This window comes from Trachemys scripta, chromosome 15 (assembly GCF_013100865.1).
Source record: "Trachemys scripta elegans isolate TJP31775 chromosome 15, CAS_Tse_1.0, whole genome shotgun sequence".
Lineage (NCBI taxonomy): Eukaryota > Metazoa > Chordata > Testudines > Emydidae > Trachemys > Trachemys scripta.
Window position 1 is genome coordinate 2,716,320 of NC_048312.1, and position 22,952 is coordinate 2,739,271.

The 22,952-nt window shown below is 39.2% G+C and overlaps 1 protein-coding gene across 2 annotated transcripts in view; it reads right to left on the bottom strand.

The window, feature by feature from the left end:
• GRK3 (G protein-coupled receptor kinase 3) overlaps positions 1-22,952 on the bottom strand; it is a 128,362-nt gene that overhangs the window by 27,778 nt on the left and 77,632 nt on the right. For both annotated transcript variants that reach the window (XM_034791036.1, XM_034791037.1), the window contains 7 exons: positions 18,024-18,125; positions 17,191-17,265; positions 14,629-14,690; positions 13,423-13,474; positions 12,411-12,502; positions 8,677-8,776; positions 566-644 (listed from right to left, as the gene is read on the bottom strand). In XM_034791036.1, coding sequence (XP_034646927.1) covers positions 566-644; positions 8,677-8,776; positions 12,411-12,502; positions 13,423-13,474; positions 14,629-14,690; positions 17,191-17,265; positions 18,024-18,125 — 562 coding nt within the window. The remainder of the gene's footprint in view (positions 1-565; positions 645-8,676; positions 8,777-12,410; positions 12,503-13,422; positions 13,475-14,628; positions 14,691-17,190; positions 17,266-18,023; positions 18,126-22,952) is intronic.

Below are 22,952 nucleotides of genomic sequence, written 5' to 3' on the forward strand. Positions count from 1 at the left end.
GCAAGGCCAGAAGGGCCAACTGTGATCATCTAGAATGACTAGACCACTAACTTGCAAGATCTTCTGCCTTGGACACTGTGGATCCCTTTCTCTGTGTCTCAACTTCACTTTTATTCTAAGGCTTGCATGACTCTGCTTTCCTCATTCTCCTCCAGCTTTCTTGACAGTTCCTTCATTATTTTCTTGGGTGCCTCTCCATGTTCTCGGTTGTCATCCTTGAGTTCTACATCCAACCTCCTGCATGCTATCTCAAGGAGACCTTATCAACTGCCACCTTTATTTCCAGAATTTCCCAACCTACCTCCCCCTTTTCTCTCCTCTTGTATCTATGGCTGCCTCTCAGATCCTAAAGTGATCTAAATTAGACATTTTCAATCTCTTTCTAAACCTTTTCCATTTCTTCCCTTCTATTTCTCCATTGTGCTCCCATTTCTCACAGGCTCACAATCTCAGTATTTTCTCTGGCTCTTCACCTTCCTTCCTCCCCTCTTCTACCAAGCTCTCCGTGAGCCCCGTCGCATCCTTCACCATTACCAGAATGGTTCTTTTCATTAACTTTGCTTACCATTCATCAGGTCCAGGATGAAGCAGAGTTTGTCAGGGGTGTGGAAGGCATAGGTCATACACACTATAAAAGGGCAGTCCTGTAAAGGAAATCAATGAAGAGTTTACCTCACATGATATGCAGTGCCCTTGTTACATTAAGATATCTTCTAAAATGATTTCTGTTTTCTATCTATACACTTTGATGTACTCCATATGCAGTTTGGCAAATGCTAATATTTTCTTGTTTTCAAAATAAATATACAAAATGAATATAGGAAATCAAACACTGCAACTAGTGACACGATTCTCTTCTGAAGATTTGCAACCCCAAGAAGCACTCTCCCAGAACGTGTTCCAACATTGCTACAGAAGGAGGAAGTGTGACCTACGTTCCCACTAGACTTATAATTACAAAAAATATGTGAAAGCTCACAAGCTATGCAAGAGCCTAGGAAGTAACCAGTAGGGTCCCTTGGGGAATGGAAAAGAAAGGTGGGAGACAGGAATACTGTTTAGCCAATTGAAACAGACGAGAGACTAAATCATTTGAATGAATTCATATGGGAAATTCTGATAATTAGAACAGGTAATTTTATCCTTACCTGCAAATTAAGTTTCTATAAATTGATGAAATTCAATCCAGTCAGCTGGGCTGCTCTGACAGTCATAAAAAGCAGGCAATTTAGAATTTTGGTGCCCTCTGGTGGTCACGTAAAACTTCCCTCAGCTCCCCAGTTGCCTTACAATAACTAGGAACTAGGTCGATTAATCACAGTTAACTCAAAAAAATTAATCGCGATTAATCGCAGTTTTAATTACATTGTTAAACAATAGAATACCAACTGAAATGTATTAAATGTTTTGGATGTTTTCCTACATTTTCATATATATTGTATTCTGTGTTGTAATTGAAATCAAAGTGTATCTTATTTTTTATTACAAATATTTGCACTGTAATCAAAAGAAATAGTATTTTTCAATTCACCTCAGACAAGTACTGTAGGGCAATCTCTTTGTTGTGAAAGTGCAACTTACAAATGTAGAATTTTTGTTACATAACTCAAAAACAAACCAATGTAAAACTTCAGAGCCTACGAGTCCACTCAGTCCTACTTCTTGTTCAGCCAATCGCTAAGATAAACAAGTCTGTTTACGTTTACACAAGATAATGTTTCCCTCTTCTTATTTACAATGTAACCAGAAAGTGAGAACAGGCATTTGCATGGCACTTTTGTAGCTGGCATCACAAGGTATTTACGTGCCAGAGATGCTAAACATTTGTATGCCCCTTCATGCTTCAGCCACCATTCTAGAGGACATGCTTCCTTGCTGATGACGCTCATTAAAAAAATAATGCATGAATTAAATTTGTGACTGAACTCCTTGGGGAAGAATTGTATGTCCCCCGCTTTGTTTTACTCACATTCTGCCATATATTTCATGTTATAGCAGTCTTGGATGATGACCCAGAACACTTTCACTGCAGATTTGACAAAACGCAAAGAAGGTTCCAATGTGAGATTTCTAAAGATAACTACAGCACTCGACCCAAGGTTTAAGAATCTGAAGTGCCTTCCAAAATCTGATCGGGATGGGGTGTGGAGCATACTTTCAGAAGTCTTAAAAGAGTAACACTCTGATGCGAAAACTACAGAACCTGAACCACCAAAAAAGAAAATCTTCTGCTGGTGGCATCTGACTTAGATTATGAAAATGAACATGCGTCGGTCCGCACTGCTTTGGATTGTTATCGAGCAGAACCCGTCATCAGCATGGACGCATCCCCCCTGGAATGGTGGTTGATGAATGAAGGGACATATGAATCTTTAGCACATTTGGCACGTAAATATCTTGTGACACCGGTTACAACAGTGCTGTGAGAACGCCTGTTCTCACTTTCAGGTGACATTCTAAACAAGAAGCAGGCAGCATTTTCTTCTGAAAATGTAAACAAACTTGTTTGTCTGAGTGATTAGCTGAACAAGAAGTAGGACTGAGTGGACTTGCAGGCTCTAAAATTTCACATTGTTTTATTTTTGAATGCAGTTTTTTATTTTACATAATTCTACATCTGTAAGTTCAACTTTCATGATAAAGAGATTGCACTACATTACTTATATTAGGTGAATTGAAAAATACTATTTCTTTTGGGGGGTTTTACAGTGCAAATACTTGTAACCAAAAATAAATATAAAATGAGAACTGTACACTTTGTATTCTGTGTTGTAATTAAAATCAATATATTTGAAAATGTAATAAGATAAGCTACAATTGAATGTAGTTTGTTCTTATTAAAACAGGAAAGTTAAGGGAGGGAATGGTGTTTTAACACAGACCTGAGGGACCACTGAACTAGTACCTATTCTGTCTGGATGACAATTTGCTATCTTTTTAGTAGAAAATCTACTATTGTGAAACAAACAACAATTTTAACAGGTTTTTTGTACAAGCTCTTCTTCAACTCAAATACTGGGCATGGTTTTCTGACTTATAAAACTTTTCACTTTCATAGCACCTGTTAAAGATCTCAGTGCACTTTTTAAACCTTCAGATTCAGAAAACCTCTGTGAGGTACAGTATTATCCCCATTTTACAGATGAGAAAAAACAAGGCACCAAGATGTATTAAGAATTGACTGCCTCAGGTCATGCAGATAGTGAGTGGCAATGCAAATAATAAAAGGAGTTAAAGTGACTGATGCACAGTCCTGTGTTTTCTCTCTCTAGACCAGGAATCCACTCTGTACCTGACTGCCTTTACTTAATAAAGGTTTTGGATTTACAGGTAAAGAGATTCTAAGATGAACTTCCAGCTCCACAATTTATCCGTGTACCACATATGTCCTATCCACCAGGAAAGACAAGTGCTGCTCAAGGTAATTAATGTTCCAATCACAGAGTCCCTTATAAATGACCTTATCCGACCATTTTCAAAAGAAGCGCAGTTAATTTTGTGTGCTCAGAACACCCTAATACCTACAAGAATTAATTTTTTCTCTCCTCTTCTGACTTTAACCTAGAAAATTATGTCAAACACTTGTTCTGTGTTGGTTGGGCAGGGAGAGAATAGCAAAGCAAGGCACAACATTTTTTCCTGCATTAACCTGCTCAATTACAAGGGAAAGTGTGTAGCAAATTTACAGAACTCTTCCTAGGAACTGAAAGGAAGCTACCTTACAGAAACTGTTGCTAATCCTTAATAGAAAAAGTGAACTTTCATTAGCCACTCATCTAAGGAGGTATATGGATTTTTTTGTCATATCAGAGCATTAGATCCTATCGTTAGCAGTTTTGTGGAAAATTTTCTTTTTGAAGACGTGGCTCTGAGAAAACTTAATCGACATTCAGAATCGAAGCCATAGATTCACAGATTTAAGGCCCAAGAAGATCATTATGATCATCTAGTCTGATCTCCTGCATAACAGACCACAGAATTTTACCCGTGATTCCTGCATCAACCACAAAAGTTCGGGCTGAGCTAGAGCATACCCTTCAGAAAAATAACCAACTTGATTAAAAACGGCAGGTGATGGAGACTCCACCACGTCACCTGGTAAATGTGCCAAAGGATAATTATTCTCCATGATAAAACAACTGAGCATTATTTCAAGTCATAATTTTCCAGCTCTAACTTCAAACCACATGTTGATTCCGTTCAGTGGTAAGGGAAAGGCATTACCCCTTAGAGTCAATGACTGCCTCCCTCTCTCAAAACAGAGGCAAGAGAAGGAGTATGACTTCCTTAGATACAACGCACTAGAGAGGTGCAAACCATTCTGCTTTGAGAGGACCCAACTTACGGAGGCAACTGGCCCCAAGAAGAAACTCAATTCCAAGATGAGCACCTTCCTGCAAAACTTCAACATTTATTTTTTTTATCTGATATTTTACTTTGCCTGAAAAGTTCTGACAGATGAGAAAAACAGTGACTTGTAAGCCAAAGCAGATGGGAGAGCTGAAAAGAGATCACTTGATCACCAGAGGGCAATGAAATTCTGATCTGCCTCATTGTTCGGCCCACTCAGCTGTTCACAGTGAGATTAAACAATGTGGAAAAATAAAGTCAAAGCCACACAATTTTGTTTAAGGGCTAGTCTTCACTAGCAACGTTAAAGCACTTTAACATGGCTGTGTAATCGCGGCACCGGTGCTAAAAAACCCACCTCCATGCGGGGAGTAGCTCCCAGTGCGGGGAGCGCAGCTCCCAGTGCTAGTGCACGGTCTACACTGCCACTTTACAGCGCTGAAACCTGCAGAGCTCTAGGGGGTGTTTTTTCACCCCCCGAGCGAGAAAGCTGCAGCGCTGTAAAGTGGCAGTGTAGACAAGGCCTAAGAGTGAATGACCAATATTCAGTACAATTCTTACATTTATCAAGCTCATAAAAATGTCGATTTTAACATATTCAAACAAACCTTGCTCAAGACAAAGGACCACTGTACCATGGAATGTATTAATTGAACCAGATTATCCTTCTCTTGTGCCCCATACAAACATGGTGCAAGGACTGTTCATAGGAACATGGTTTGAGATAAAACAAAAGTTTGAGATAAAACGTCAAGACGTGCTCTAAAAACTCTCTAGTCTATTTATGGGGGTAAATGTAAAAGGTTTTAGAAATCATCTTTGGGAGGACTAAAGACATGTAAAGTCCTGTACTGAAAATATCTTTATATCATGTAAGGACCCGGTCAGGGATCAACCATGCTAAGTACTACACAGACCATAACAAAAAGTTGATCCCTGCCCCAAAGAGCAGATGAAAAAGAGGCGAATACATTGTTCCAGCTGTGGGGACACGAGGTAACAGTGACACGATAAAGCAGCAGTTACCGCACATTATTTGCCCGGTCATTTTTGCTGCTCATGTGATTAAAACACACACGAAATGAAGGGTACAGAGAGGAACCCGGAAGAGTGCCAAAAATCTGTATGGAGATATTCAATGTGAAACGTAAACTCTTCCCAGCCAAGTGTGCTTTGCTGCCTGGCACCTCGGCCTCTGCTGCAACAGCTGCATCTATTTTGGACAAGACAGAGTCGGCCTTCTGGAACGTGTAAAAACACATGGCTCATATATGTGCCTCTGATCCAATGCTGGGAGTTCCACTCTGCCCTGAGAACATCTCCTTGAGCTAGGGTCAGAGGGAGACCAGCCCTTTCGTCCAGGCATTAGGTTTCTGACTCAAATCCTAGGAAGAAATTGTGTTTTTAGTTACTAAACCAAAATATTCAGAAAAGGACATCTCCCCCATCAACTGGGTTAGAGTCTTCAAGGTCATATGGTCAGGAGCGCTTGCACTGCTACAGAAGAAGATAGCAGAGAGAAAGATGACAAGAAGCTGCTTTTGCTTTTTAGGGCCCCCCCCTGAACCAAATCGATTTTTCTTTTTTTTCCTTTTATTCCCGAGTACCACCCTGCCTGCGGAGGCTACCCTGTGCTGCTGCCCATGCTACTGCAGCTACACTACCATTGTTAGCACAAGTCTGTCTGAGGTAGACTGGCGCTCCTATCTGTGCCTCTCAGCAGTATCGATCACTGGTTTTGCCTGTGCTTATAGGGCAATGTGATGGCTCTCTCTCTCTGAGCCAAACAATACCTCAAAATCAGGTGCCTGGGAGCAAGCTGTACTTCCTAGACCAGAGACCCATTTTGCATCTTGTAAATTTCCTTGATGTGAGCAGCCCTATTGTGGGGACAGTTCTTTGGGTTCTCTGAAGACTCAGGGTGAGGAAGAAAAACAGGAGCAAGAATAAATATATAGGACATGTGGAATTAATTTGCTACAAAAACGCCAACAATAGAGATAACAGAGACTTTTAGCCTGGAAAAAGAAGGGCCTTCAACTCGAAGACGCATGACGCTGGGTGGTGAAAGTCGTGAGGAAGCCGCTAAGCCGATTACCCTTCTTGCAACTAGGAGGATTACCATCGGTACATGGAACGTGAGGACCATGTACGAGTCAAGAAAGACGGCGCAGGTCGCAGCAAGATGGACACAAGCTGGACAAGCGGAAAAGAGGCCGTCCAAGAAACACCTGGCGATGCGACCTTCAGGCTGATAGCATAAAAATGGGCTATCCCTGGAACCAGCTAGAGCAAATGGCCCAGGATAGCGGAGTCTGGAGATCTGTGGTTGGTGACCCATACCCCAATTGGGGTGACGGGCATGAGTGAGTGAATGAGTGGAATGAAGGCATGTGGAGAGAAAGGGATTGTCACTTAGAGAAATATACCCTCCACCCCACCAAATCACCACCACAGGCTGCAGAGACAAGAGAGAGAAACAATTTGAAGAGCCTTCAAGCTGCTGGTGGGAGGCAGAGCATGCGGACCCTCTGTTACATGCGTGGATTCCATGGCTGATAGCCCAGGTGCCACGTGGTCCGCATGCACAAGCACAGACCGTTGGTGAGGACAGTTGGTGTGCATTTAAAAGAAAAATTACCATTAAGCATGTCACAATAACAAGATTCAACAAGAAATGAATGCTCATTAAACATTTCTGAGAATGCAGAGACAAAAATGTAAGATGTTTGTAATCTCACTGAGATTCAGAATATCTTCTCTTTGAGAAGACAGCAAATTCTTTCTACAGTAAAAGCTTTGTTATCCAGCATGTTGGGTGAATGGAGGGTGCCGGTTAATCAAAAATTCCAGTTAACCAAGAGTTATACTTACCAATGGAATACCAATTTTCAAAGAAATAGAATACAATAAAATGAATAAAGTATAAAATAGTATAGGGGTACTCACCAATCCCGCAGTAGTACTGCACTGCAGAGGGGTTAGTTTTTTGAAGCACTAAGGTGTAGACAGGTAAAGTTTTCTATACAGTAGGTTATCTTATGACACTACATATCACTATGGGCAGCGCATGGCATACACCCAGATCACTAAAAATACACTTAACACTAAAACTAGACTGAACAGAATTGAATCTTTCTTTGATGATTCAGAAGGCATTTCAGGATCTTGCAGTGCCTCAGGGTCACCATTATCAACATCAATTATCACTGTAGATGTTGAAGGTGTAGGAGAGATAGGGTCATTACAGATTCAGCCCAGACACACCCTGGAAGCTGCTTTTTTGAATAAATCCCTGATATCAACTTGCTTACTTGTCTTCTGCCTCTTTTGCATAAAAGTACAGTGCAGAATGTGCAATTGCATAACCTCCTGGGCAGTATACTAGTTCCAGTTACTAGATCGTATAGGGAGATATCAGACATGCTAATTAATAGAGCTTTCCATTTGATAAAGTGCCGGAGAACACAGCTTTTACTGTATTTGTTTTGGAGTTCTGTAATATCTGCCAAGCAGCAAGGCAGACCCGCATTACCCAATGAGTCTATAACCAAATGATACGCAATCCCTTTCATTCTTTAACTGGGCTGGGCCACAAGGATGTGCTCACACTGAGATGGACACTGTGAATCTCATTTGAACAAAGTAATCATCATGAGCAAAATTAACCTTTCTACTAACATCCCCTGTAACCATGGTGACAAGAGCTGAGGTTATTGTACTCTGGAGGCTCTACCATTTCGCAGTCTGTTTTATAATCACTTGGGGCAACATTCAGTCTGTGGATTCCATTTGAACGTCTCTTCTACAGAACTCAAGTGTCCCTATATGGAATGAGCTGTGAGACTCCAGAATTGTAGAATAAATACCAGAAATGTTTCCTTTTATATACAAAGTTTGTGAAGTTTTTGATTTAAAACTGATCTAAATATCACATAGACAACTTTCCTACGTAAACTTGGCAGTTAATTCTACTTCTAGGGCCAAAGGATCAAAACAACAGACGTAAGCAATAACACAAAAACTGGACAAGCTAATTTAATGTTTTGAGAGGATCAGTACATTGAAGATTGTTCGGCACTTTGAGAACTATTGATGAAAAGCACTATGTAAGAACTAGGTGATATCATCATTATTTAATTTTTGTTTGGTTTCGGGTTTTGTTTTTGACCTTTGGGCACTTAACACCATTATCCTTTGATCTGCTTTGACTTCCCCTACACCATACATGAATGAATTATTGGAATATGTATTCTACACAGTATTTTTGATACTACTTGCAAAAAATAATTATAAAAAATGGAGAAAAAATTCCAGGATACTTACTCCAGTACTGACTAGCGACAGCATAATTCTTTCATTTAAGGCTAATGTTTCTCCTTGCTTCATCTTGATCCTCTTCTTATCTAAACATTTCATTGCATACCTGAAAATATTAATAATTCAGAAAAGCATATTGGAAAAGGTCCCCCCCTCAATATTTTTCACCAACAATCCATGCCATCTATACAGATAAATATATTGACAGTATATTGAGCAGAGTCTTTAAAGACCTACATCTATATCAGAAGTCTCAAAATAGCATCTAGACAGATGGTATGACTATACTGAAATCCAAGGTGAGATTGCAGCTTGGATAAACATACCCGGGCTAACTTTACCCAGGCTAGCATGAATAACAATAGCAGATCGATGAGGTGGTGCGGGCTTCAGAGCAGACTAACATTGTGAGTAGGTACATGCTTGTACGGCCTGCACAGAAGTCTGTGCCACCATATCTACAGTGCTATTTTTGGCAATGCTGGCATGGCTAAAGCTAGAGCAAGTATGTCTACATGAGCTGCAATTGCACCTCAGAGTACAGTGTAAACATACCCCTAGAGAACTACTCCAACATCTTCCGAGCATTGACACATTATTTTCAATCTCCCAATAGAGAGGTTTTCCTAGGATACCTAAATAACAAAGTCTAAGGTGGCCAGCATCCAGACACCAGGGTGATCAGGGAATCATAAAAACACAGATTAGATAAAGATAACTGGAGTCCATTTTTCAATATCCGCAAACCAGGATTTGGAGTATGAGTTAACTGGAATATTTACATGGACCCTATTCTGATTCCATATGAATCCGTGCTTTCACCTCTACCCAGAAGAGGCCTGCTAGGTTCGGACATTTTTTTAAAAAGGAAAATGGTTTGTTTTCTACTACACAACAGATGGTCAGAGATACAAGAGAAGGCTTTTGTGTCTATCTTCTCCTACCATATATCATGACTGTATGGCATTTTTAGACATGGAACATGAATGTTCAATGTTTTAATGCAGAACAAGAGCACAATGACATGGATCCCAACAAGTCTACGAATCTGATAGCAATCTGCTAAAAATTGGCTTAAACTGGGACTAAGCACATTGTCAGTAGCACCACAGGTAAAAGGCTCAGGATGTTTGTCTGTAGAAATGCTCACACAGCCAACTCAGCAATTCCCAACACACTTAGGCAGCTCTTGTAATAAACTAAAAGGCAGTTATACCTCCTGATATGCCTGGAGCTCCTGTATGCCCAAGGTTTGTGCAAACCTGGTATCTCTGAAAAGTGGGTTCACTATATATATGAGACTAGATTCTGGTTTATCCAGCTCAGGTGTGCTGAGAGAGAGTGGGGGAAGAAGTAGGGAGCCCCTTCATTCCAAATTCCTTCCTCCCCCCTCCCCAGATGACCAAGGCAGAATGGTGACCCTAGTTCTCCAAGTACAAAGGGGTCTGGCTAACACATCCAGCAGTGTTCCATGTCTCCAAAGAGACATGGTCAACTGGACCAAGGGCATGAACGGGATCCTGCACCTTTTCCTCCATATGTCTGTCAGCATCTGTGCTAGGAGATCATATGTTGCATCTTTTACCATAAATGAGTTTCATTAAGCACAGTGTCTCTGCCCTGTCCCTCTACCTCCCACGCCCTTCAGTGCTCTTCCAGCATTCTCAGGGCAAACCAGGAGCGTGTCATTTAAAAATATTCTTTATAGAAGTGCCATACAAGTTACAGCATAATGTAAATGTTTAACAACAATCCAGAGTGTCCGTGCTCCGTGCAGACAGAAGGCCTCAAAGCAGCCCTGCTTTGCAACCACCACATACCATCAGTACTCCAGAGAACACCAGCAGAGCTGAGTCATGTGTATGGAGTACGCACATTTTACATTTCTAAGCCAGGAATGTGTATTTACCACAGATGCTCTTGTCCTTGGTTTCCGTGCTACATTAGGAAGTTTTTAAATTACTTCTAACACAGCCTTTTTAACATTAGCCCTTAATTGTCCCTTGGGGCTACTGACCTTGGTAAATGATCTGGGGTCAGATAAGGCTAGTTGATGTCAATATCTCACTTCGTCATTCTGATAGAGCACCACTATGTTCTCTTCTAAGATACGCTGCTTTTAACACTAAGTTGGCTTCTGTTTACACTGCTCTTGGAGGAGCTGCTTTGGGAGCAGCCTCAGGTGTCTGTTTCTGGGTTACTGGAACACCAATGGCATTTACCTTGGCGGGATGGCTTCTCAAAGTCCTTGCAGACAGATAAGTGCAGCAGAGGCAGCCATCTAGAGTGAATGGGATTTAGATTAGGGATGGGTGAACAGGTTTGGATAAAGTAAGAACTAACCCAAACCTCTACCCAAAAGATGAACCTAACCTAAAGCTTTATGTCAGGTTTGGAAAAGTTTGGCTGACTTTTCTGCTCCTAACCCCATTACCTTTCTCTATTCTCGTGCCTCTGCGCTTCAGGGAAACTGGGGGGAGGGAAAGGAAGGGGAGGGACATCTTTTGCTTCCCTTATTGGTTCTGAGTTCCTTAGTTTAGGCATTCAGGCTTCTTCAGAGAAAGCAACTGGGCAAATGTACTAACTCTATCTCTGAGGTGGAAGCCTATTTAGTGTGGCTTTTGTCCAAAAGAGATGGATATCATTTACATTTCTGTGCATGGCCTACAGACTACATGGCAGGCCCATTTTATAAATCTCAAACTAAAGAAGAATAAATCAATATGTGCACAAAAGTACTGCAACAGGAATGAAGATATAAATAGTATTATTGAAATAAATACTTGAGGTGAAAGTCACTGCAGAAAGATTAAACATGAAAGTCATTTCAAGGGACCCTTCACTTGTTAATAGCTCAGAGTCAGGATCTCAAAGGTATTGAGCACCCACTACCACCACTGAACCCAATGGGAACCACAAATACTCAGCACCTCAGGTATCAGGAATGTTATGTTCAGATAGGTGGGAATCATCTAAGAAGGATCCCTGGGTTCAAGTGGGTAGGAGAGTAGGTAGACAGAACCATGTGAAAAACCCATGCTATGTCCAGAAAATCAAAGATGACCATGTGATGGGAGAATTGGGCCTAATAGCCAGGGGTTTTTTATGCAGAAATTAGGAGCTGTGTGTGAGTGGCAGTGCCGGAGAAAGCAAAGGGTTTGGTTTGGGAACTTGAACCCACAAATGTGTTTTAGCTGCAATTCTAACAATGGAGCACCAACTGTCAACTAGAAGAAACCATTGCTGCTGTTTTTTCCTTCAAACGCCCTGCTCAAGAGTGTAAATAATTTTAATTAAATTGATTTAGGACACTGTATTCTTAAACTGCCCACACATCTCTATCCCAGGGCTCAATCCTGAAATGTGCTGAGCACTCCTGGCCCTGAGCCAGCAAAGTACTTAAGCACACCCTTCACTTTAAGCACATGAGAAGTCTCCTGTGACTTCAGAGGGACCATACGGGTGTTTTCAATAAGAATATGCTTAAGCGTTTTGCAAGACTGTGGCCTGAGTGTCCAGCATTTTGGAGGATCAAACTTCCAATGAGGCTTTAAGCCACTCCATAAATTCAAACTCTTTTTCAACTGACTGGACTCTAGGACAAAACTCTATTGCTCAATTTAATGATGCAATCTAAGCTGATCATTCCGCTCTGCAGAGATTTTGTAAAAAATTCAGAGATTTTTTTCCTTATATATTTAGAATTTATATTTATTATTAAAACACAGTATATGACTTACATTTTTCCAGTGTCTGCTTTTCTGCAACCATATACTTCACCAAATCCCCCTCGCCCAATTATTCTGTGTACACTAAAGTCATTCATGGTCAGCTGTGAATTCAAAACATACAAATTTCATTTTCCAATGCCCAGAACCTTTCCCCTTTAGAATCTCTAAATTCATTTGACATGAATGCATGGAAGTGGATATTTGTTCTTTATTTTGTAGATGGATGGTTTCTCTACCTGTTTTCAGAAAGTAGCTCTCTTATTGTTTATGCTTCCCTATGTCTGCAAGCACTAGAATCGGGGGCGGTCAGAGAGATGGTATTTACAACAACCATGATGGCAGGAGATGAAGGCATGGCTGAGGATTTCACTGGCGATGAATCCAAGACAGCAGCTTACATGAGCAACATGGTCTTGCAGACAAAGAAATTGTGGGAGTAAAACACTTTAGGACTAAGGGATGAGGCCAAGAATATACCAAATGGAGGCAAGTAGGTCTGACTTTTGAAGGGAAAAAACAGAGCGAGACAGAATAGTACTTGGGTTGGCTTCTCTTGCTGAAAAGTAGTGCTCAAACAATCTGTTTCCTGTACCTACCTATTTCAAAACCACAAGGCTATTAAGTCACATTTATAATATATGGAGATATTCCTATCTCATAGAACTGGAAGGGACCTTGAAAGGTCATTGAGTCCAGCCCCCTGCCTTCACTAGCAGGACCAAGTAATGATTTTGCCCCAGATCCCTAGGTGGCCGCCTCAAGGACTGAACTCACAACCCTGGGTTTAGCAGGCCAATACTCAAACCACTGAGCTATGCCTCCCCCACAACAGGCAGAGAGGGTAGCCAGGGAGGAATCATTAATGGTGCTAGGAGGTTATGTACATCTATGAATAGAACAGCATATCAGAATAATAGTCATTGTTCTTCCTACTAAGGCCTTTTAAGTAGAAGTATTCTTTAAAATCTAACACATTTTCTTTCCTACATCGGCTTTTGACAAGATAAATGTAATTACTTACATGAATATTTAGTTCTACATTTTTCCATTGACAAAATCTAGTAAACTTGTCACTGTTAAAAAAAAAGTTTAAAAAGTTAAGTTAAAAGGTTATCCAACAGAATTACAGAAAGTATTGTGAAAAATGCCAAGTACTCTAGTTTTGAAAATTAAATTCAGCACAAGATAATTTATGAAGATTAAAATTGTCATTTAAAAAAATTCATTGATTAGCCATCTTTTATGCTTATTTTAATTTAGCATGTTTCTTAGCAACTCACTCTCAATATGTTTTGTTTAATAACAAGTTATAAAATATATCTGATTATTTTCTCTCTTCAGTTACGAATGCATCTATATTTATTTACATAATTTCCTTTAGACCCTGTTTCTAATGGTCAATTTTCAGGAAATTTAAAAAAATATTTCAACTGTATCACAAGCAAGATAATTAAATTGGAAAGTATGCAATGTAACTTCAAATTTTAATTAACCTTAATATACACCAAGGAATAATGTAAACCTATTTGATCCTGAAATAAAGATGTCAATACTATTGAAAGTTGTTACAGGATAATTGTCTTCTGCTGCTATATCAGTTATAAGATGTTTATTTTCAGGGTAGGAAAAACTGATCTTTTGCGGACATTATTTTGGCTACATAATCGGATCTATCATTTGTCAGCAGTAGATTGGGGTCAAATCCTGTGCGCTTTACTCCCACCAGTAGTCTCATTAAGGTCAATAGCACTATTCAGATCTGTAAAATTAACCGGATTTGCCATCTTACATTTCCTTACAGGACAGTTACTGTTTAGTTGTAAACCTTTTGGGCTACATACTAGAATTGCTGTATAGCTCACCCCCATAATACTGTAGTTTATTTGTAGGAGTATCACCCAAATGAATGGAGTTAGAGACTTTCAGACTTTTAAAAGATCAAACTGTAAGAAGTCCATTATTACTGTTACGTGGTGCAGTGGAGTGGTCCACTAACTGTGTGACCTGAGCGTCCTTACAAGTTCTGTCACAACTACACTGCATACAATACTGGGATATCCTGATACTTAACATGATATATGTATCAAGGCTAGTTCTTTGGAAAAGCTTGCTGATAATACACTATTAATTAACTAAACAATTCTAGCCTTATTTTGCAATAATACTCAAGGGACCAGTCTAACTGCAGGAGATTACACAGTAGTTCATATAGTATGTAGATTCATACCTTTCCATAAAGTTTTGAAATATTTTTCCTCGGAGACTATCACAAATTTCTTCTATGTATGGCTAAAAAAGATAAAAAATTGTATTTAACTTTTCGGTGGGTGATAACCTGAACATGCAATATTGTCCAGTGAAAATAAACTACGTGTTTAGGCTCCAGCATTTACCGCCCACTGGCAAGAACAACTGTGTTGAGCAGAGTAACTGCAATATTTTGTGGTGACTTTCTTGGCTTATGGCCTGATCCAGCAAAGAACTTCAGCATGGCCTTGACTTTAAGAACCTGTGTAGTTGCACTGAAGATAAGCATTTGCTCAAGTGCTTTTCTGAATCAGCGGCCTTAGCATTTTCCTGGGAGGGACTGGAGAGAATTTTGCAGTCTTTGCCCATGGGCCAACAACAGGAAATAAGCATTGAAACTTTATGGATTAATCACCAGAATTATCAGGTTGAAAACACTGCTTCTCATTTATTTAAATTAAAAAACAATTTAGAATTCATGGTGAAGGCTGTGAAACTCAAAGACCAGCCAGCACAGGAACACCAAGATAATCTTTCCTTATTAGTGCTTCTCTCTTCCCTCTTCTTTATTTCCTCTACCTTACTACCAACAGCTTTAATTCACAAGTGGCATATTTGAAAGAGGAGCATCGTTACTTGGTTTGACATAGTGTGCAATGATTTCAAATCCCAACTCAATTAGCAAGGGTTACATGAGATCCAAATCAGGCAATATAGATACCACTTTGTCAGTCTCTCTGGTTCTAACATCAAAGACAATCCACTGACACAGTAAGACTATCAAGCAGGTTTAATATAACAGTACTTTAAATGCTACAGTGAATGCAATTACTATAAAAGTACAGCAAATTAATTTAAACCTGCAGTCACTGCCACATCGCATAGGTTCATATTAACAAAAAGAAAGGACATTCAACATTAAAGCAAAAATTCCATCTTTAATTTGTCTAATTATGTGATCTAACAACTTCAATTTGAATTTCCTTGCTTAGGTCAGTTGTGTTAGAACTGTAATAATATAGAAATACTTATTTCACCTTCAATTTGTTTGAATAAGTAAAAAATATAAAAGGTGCACTTTTTAAACCAATAAACCAAAATCCATTATTTACTTTGGTGCTAAATTTGTGGACATAGAAATCCTGTAATTCTAAAATCCTAAAACATTTATAGCGTTTTATAGAAAGGTACTCTAATTTCTGAGGAGAAGTAGCCATTTTTCAGAATGTAATTTTCCACTGTATTTAGAATAATGAAAGAACTATAAAGTTGACACCGACACCTAAAACCCTCATGTGAAACTGCAATATTGCTAACTCCAGCCATGTACTCAGACCTCAAAAATATAGTGCTATATAATATAAGTTAGCTAGAGGCAAAAGGAAGGATCCACTAAACAGAAAGGTATGTGCATTGCTATGCTTTTATATTTCTGAAACATTACGTTGAATTCTGTACTTCACCACCTGATTTATGTTGAAAGGAAGCATAAGGTCCTGATGTAAAAGGGATTTATTCTACACTATATCTAAAAAATGTAATTTACCAGTGGTTGGCAAAGCAACTATAACCCACTTTCACTTAGAGTGTCTATGTGAAATTCCTCACACTCTGCTAATCGGGTTACCTAGAATGCACTTGGAACCAGCATATGAAAGCATAGATCCAAGTGGACTGTGACCTGAATTTCTAGGACAGTGTGTGAAAAAGCAACACCAGCAAGTGGTTAACGGAAACTGGGTACATATTTTTCATTGAATTTCTTCTATTTTGAATGAAAGTTTCACAGTTATCTAAGGAAGCCCTCAGTGAGAGAAACTAAGGGCTAAGTCCTGCAAGGTGCTGAGCACTCTGACCCCAAACCAGAAAAACACTTAAGTACATGCTTAACTTTAATGCCCTTATGTATTCCCATTCCCTACTCACATGCTTACACTCAAGAGCCTCCTTAAATGCTTTCCTGGACTAGGACCAGCGCTCTCAGCACCTTGCTGATTAATAGTCACAGGTGGGGAGATGGACTGACTCATGCCCAAACTCTGACTGCCCAAGGTGACTCTCTCCTCACAAGCCCCCAAGGGATGAGGATTTCTTTCAAACACTGCTAGTCTGCTGGGATACTCCTCAACCATAGGCATAAAAACCACTGATCTCACCAAAAAAGAGCTATCTGTAATCATTGTTCATTCTAAGAAGTTTCCCATATGATTTTGGAGGAAAGCAGGAATAAAATGTTAGTATTAGACCCCTTCAGTCAGTAAAGTTATAGAACAGTTAGTAATCTGTTTTCAAAAATGTACTCAGACTCCTCTGGCTAAAGAAGACTAATCCACAATTTTTATGATCTTTAAAAAGACAATGAAATTAGATTATCTGATTATTATATACAGAAATCTTTCCCTGTATCATTTTGTTTTCATCGACTTCTGACATACAGTATCAAATTCTTGTCATAACTGTAATTATAATATGTACATAAAGGAGGTTTCCTGAATTTGCTTAATTAAATAAAACCTGGACATTCTGAGTGCTTTCATCTCACCTGAAAAAGACCTGGTGGCACTTGTTTCTTGGCAAGGTGTGTTTGTACATGATCTACAGCTTTCTTTGAGAATGGCTTTGGAAAAATAAAAAGTAAGATTTTAGACAAATAGCTGGAAAAGAGATATGCAAGTTCTCAATTATTGAGGTCACAATACCAGTTTTCAACTAAAAAGGAATGTTGCTTATATGAAAAATACACCAACTTCAAAATGAACGTAACTTAGTGTCCATTAAACATCCTGTTGCATAACACTTTGAAAGTTATGCCAATCCCTACTTCTAAGCTAAAAAAAAAAAAAAATCACAGACCATCCCATGCATGGTGGAGACCATCCATCAAGTAATTGCAAGGCACCAGGAACACAGAACACATGAAACCACCAACTGCTTCTTTGTAGTCCCACAAGTCTTAAGAAAAATGTACACTTACATCCCAACCCTGCACGTGTGTACATGTTTACCTTCAAAGGCACGAGTGTTCCCATTCACTTCAGCAGAATTATGTGTAAAGCAAAGCACGGGCATAAGCACTTGCAGATTCAAGGTCTTAAATAACAGGATAAATTTCTCTCTGGCTCAAATCATGTCATTATTGTAGATTATCCACTCTTTCAAATAGGGCTACGCTATACAATGAGGAACAAGTGAGTTAGTAGACACTGCTATCGTAATAGATACTGCTATTGTCACACCTTGAGCGGTGTTTTGTGTAATTCCCTGTCAGACTTTCATCTACTCACTATCCTTCCATTATTCAACATTTTAAAGCATTTGAAGTCAAAGGAAATATTTAAATATTAAAATTATAGAGTGAAACTTCAGTATACATACATGTGAGCAAGACAGCAGCTCTTTCATTATGTATGTGTCATAAATCTGCCGACTTCTGCTAAGACGTTCCTCCTCAGAATCCAGTTTTTCATATTCTTTTATCTGTAATATGAAAGAAAAGGAATCAGTCAATGAACTTATTTCTAAACCTTTACACTGTTTAAGGAAAGAAAGATTCTTCACTGTGGTAGAAACCTTATTTCCCTTCATCCCTTTCTCAGGACAGGGTTTGTGGAGGTGCTCGTTGCAATTCTACTTCTGGATTCCAATCCAAGAAGAGATTTGCTATCCCCCTGTAACTTTTGATTGGAGTAACCAATTTGATTACAGACTGTGGTGCTTAAAATGCGGCATGAAGAATTTTGTTTGAAAATTTAAGAAGTTCTGGATTTAAAACATATGCACACTCCTTTCTAAACCATTAGCTGGGCTGTAAATTGTGCGAAGATGATCATGGAATTGATGGACTTGGCGGTTGGGGTGGAACAGGCAGAGGAGTATGTATCGGATTGACCCTTTTTGAGGAGGCCTTCTTTGTCCTTCTCCACCCAGTGAGAGCACCAACATGGGTTCTCCTACAATGATGAATGCTGATCCCCACTTTCTGAAATGTATTTGGAGCATATGCATAAAGTAGAACCAGCAGCCTGGAAGCCAAATGAGCAACATTGTTTATACTGTAGGCCTTAGCAGTAGCACTTTAATATTATATGTACTGTATACATTCAAATCCACACACCACCTATAAGTAAGAAGTGCCACAAAACAAAGGAGACTAGAGATGGAGTTTGTAAGTGATGAGATCACCTTGTCTAATAAAGATCTCTAACTAGAAATACTGATATTGGACACGTCAGAGTTCATACATAGCTCGGCTGTAACTCTAAAGAAAATTAACTTTTAATTTTATGCCAGAGTCCTGAGTGCAAGTACTGAGAGAACTGGATAAAACACATTTGGGGTTCAACTGGTTTAATATGGATAACAAGTGCACTCCCTGTTATGACAGTAGTATAACTGTAATCCTGTTTTACAGTCCTTGCAATCCCATTTTTACAGATTAGAACTACTGTGCTATTTTTGAAACAGATGTGATTTCCTAGTGTTTGTTAGGGGTTTGGGTCAGCATCCAGGCCTCTCAATGGGCTGAGCTGAATCAGTTATATGAATTTCTAATCAGTTACCATGGAAAAAGACTTCTGCTGTGTCTACATAAGCTTTTTTAAATACTGAGCGTGGAAAACAACTTTGTATGACGAAGAGGCTATTGCACTGACGTTCTCTTAAGAGGAGATACTGTATTATTGATATCTGCTGGGAAAAATGACCTATTTCAGGAATTTCCAGTGGCCCCTTCACAGAAGGATCTTAATTTTGACCTTGTTTACTATAGACCACTACACCAACAGTTGCAATGGAAATTTAACCACATTAAATCTGTAGTTAGAACAACAGAATTTAGGTTAAGATATTTGAGAATACTGTAAGAAAATATAAAAATATAAGAATGACTGGTTTACAAATTCACTGCAATTTCTACAACTTTTGTTTAGTGAGTAAGCAGCATTAGTGCTGCATAAAGAGATGAGATTATTGCCTCAGCAAGGTCTAAAAACTGCTTTAGACATGGCAGATAGAGTCATAATGCTCATTCTGTGATATAGGAACAGAATAGGTCATAACAAATTTGGGAACATCCACTTGAGCACTCTCACAGAAGAGATAGTATATAAGGATAAGTGAGAGCAACAAATAACCACAGAGACTTACAAATAGGTTTAGCTCTACCAAAGCAGTAAGAAAACCCGGGAGGAGGCACAAGATATAGGTTCTGTTAGGATGAACCTCAGACTTTATCTCATGACAGCGAGGCCAACCCCGAAAGACCTCAGATCCATTCTGTTCTGAAGAAGAGTTTATCAATGCAAATCTTTCAGTGGGAGGATTACTGGCAAGACTCTACTAGGGCATGGAAAAGAAGGAAAAGAAAGAAATAGTTTAATATCCCCGAAGAACGGATTTAGTTTTGATCTACTGAACCTCCTCCACTTCATTCTGTGAAGAACCAGGATACAAATGAAGCATTGAGTATGCTGATTTGCACTGGATCCATCCATCAGCTTGTGAATCAAGGAACTCAGAGCACTCCAGGGCTGAGACTCAATCTGGCCCTTTTCAAAGCCTCTTTAAGAAGGAACAGAGCACTATGGCTTCCTGTACTTCCAGACCTACAAAGTAAAGGCTGCACAGATGATGTAGTGCCCAGTCACACATCTGTCATTGAGACTAACGTTGGACAGGCTGGTGTTGGTGAGTCTCCACTTGGAAAGAACACATGGACCAGACTCTGGAAAAAGCTTTCATACAGGTGGGGAAAAAAACAAGGATCCGTGATCACCACTTTAACAAGTGGAAAAGGTAATCCAGATTTAAGAGAAAGCAAGTAGTTCAGGAGATTTAAAATTGAAGGACATAAAAGGGTATGTTTTGCCGCCATTTCAGAACACATTTTTCTTTTTGAAGCTGTCATGGTTACAGGGCAAGTAGCAATTTAGACCCCTTTGCAGTCCCTCTCAAGTGCACCCCTGCAAGTAACTATCTTTTTCTCAGGGTGGAATTTCATAATTCATCTCATGCTTAAAATGGGTCTCTGGCTACAGTCCCCATTTTTACCAACAGTTATAATGACACAGGTCTAACTGTATTTGGAGCTTGTGACTGATTAAAGTGACACAAACATACTATTAATCCAAAGACCCATAGCAATTAGAGTACAGGGTTAAAAATAAGAAAAGCCTAAACACAGAGTCTTACCTAAGCCTAGACTTCCCTTGCGAGTTTAAGAAGAAAGAACAGGAGTACTTGTGGCACCTTAGAGACTAACAAATTTATTAGAGCATAAGCTTTCGTGGACTACAGCCCACTTCTTCGGATGCATATAGAATGGAACATTTAAGAAGTTTAAGAAGGTTCCACTTAACCCAGGCCCGCCAAGCATTGGGCTGGGTGAGACAGGTTGCCCCAGCAACTGCTGCCTCTCATCTCAGACAGTCTGATGTTCCATTCTGTATCTCTCCAGTCACAGGTTTTCTTTTTATTCATTCCAAAGTCCCTTTGTTCAGAGTTCCTGCTTGAAGATGTCCTGGGATTTTGAGTAGGGCCCCTGAAACTGACCAAACTGGTTTATGCATTTCTCTGGAGGATAACTTTAAATGGTGCATTCCTGGGATTGTTGTTTTGAGCACCAAGCAATTGAATTCCATCTACAAATTGTTTGGGAGTTCCTGTAGGATTTACCCTTTACTTATCTTTTAGCCCACAAAGCAATCACTAAAGCTAGATACACAGATATAGAAATATAACAATAATAATTAATACAGATAAGTCCCATGCTCTTCACAGAAGCCTTGCAAAATTCAAGTAGAATTTGTTGCACTCTATAGATTAAACAACACACACTCTTCAAGGGGATAAAATTCAAATAGCTTGTTGGAATAAATCCTTGTCAGAGTGAAGAATATGTTCTTGTGATGGGAGCTCTGAAGAGCTTTCCTCCTAAACCTGTGCATGATAACAACATTTTATAACCACTTTAGAGTAGGGTGACCAGATGTCCCGATTTTATAAGGGATAGTCCCGATTTTTGGGTCTTTTTCTTATATAGGCTCCTATTACCCCCCACACCTTGTCCTGATTTTTCACACTTGCTGTCTGTTCACCCTACTTTAGAGCTTTACAACATGTTCTAAGGTTGAATCAGAATCTTGAAGGATTGGGAAAGTGTAGCACAAACATTGTCAACTCTTATTACTGGCCAACATTAGCCTCTCTGCAGCAACTGTCTAAGAATAAAGAACAGGAGTACTTGTGGCACCTTAGAGACTAACAAATTTATTAGAGCATAAGCTTTCGTGGACTACAGCCCACTTCTTCGGATGCATATAGAACGGAACATATATTGAGGCTCCAATTCTATATGGATCCGAAGAAGTGGGCTGTAGTCCACAAAAGCTTATGCTCTAATAAATTTGTTAGTCTCTAAGGTGCCACAAGTACTCCTGTTCTTTTTGCGGATACAGACTAACACGGCTGCTACTCTGAAACCTGTCTAAGAATAAACGCCACACACTGAGTCACAAATGGTAAACCAATTCAACAGTCCTGGGTGAACTACCTCCTTTCTTCCCATCTAGGGAAATGAGGATGTGTCATCAAGAATACCCTGACTCTACTGCAGGCAAGCAAGATGATATAATAAGACATTTGCTAATATCAGATCATGTATGGCATACAAATTCAGCTAATTTTACAGGTTTATTTAATAGAACACTTCTACATAGAGCCAAAAGGAACAGGATGGTGGGCAGAGCTCACAAACTATTATGGCTTATCTGATAACTGATATATAGTAGTAAGAGCTCCTTCATGAGTTACTGTACTGTCCCATAAATATGGTGATACTAGTGATTCATATATGATAGTCCTCTGGCAGACTGAAATACCACAGCTCACCTTCAGAAATACTATCTGACAATATATCTTTTCAAATGCTGAAATTAGAATGCTTAAGTTACTGAGCATCTAAAAAAATGATTTTTGACAGATCTGGATGAATCACTCATCCAGATAAATGCACGATCGTGACTCACATTGCAATAACATATGAGATCCCTTCAGCATGGAGCCTTTTTACATCGAAGGATAATTTTTATGTAACAACTTATTCAAATTATTCTACCTGAAAAATGTGGTAAGTAAATCAAATATATAAGCATTTCAAAGCTTTCAAACATAATACTTTACTGTAGGAAATACAGCAAGTCTCTTTTTTAAATATCTAAAGGGTACTTTTCTAAAAATATGTAACAAGACTTTTAAAATATTTTTAGGCCATGTTTTTCTAACCCTTAAAGTGCAACTTCAAATTGT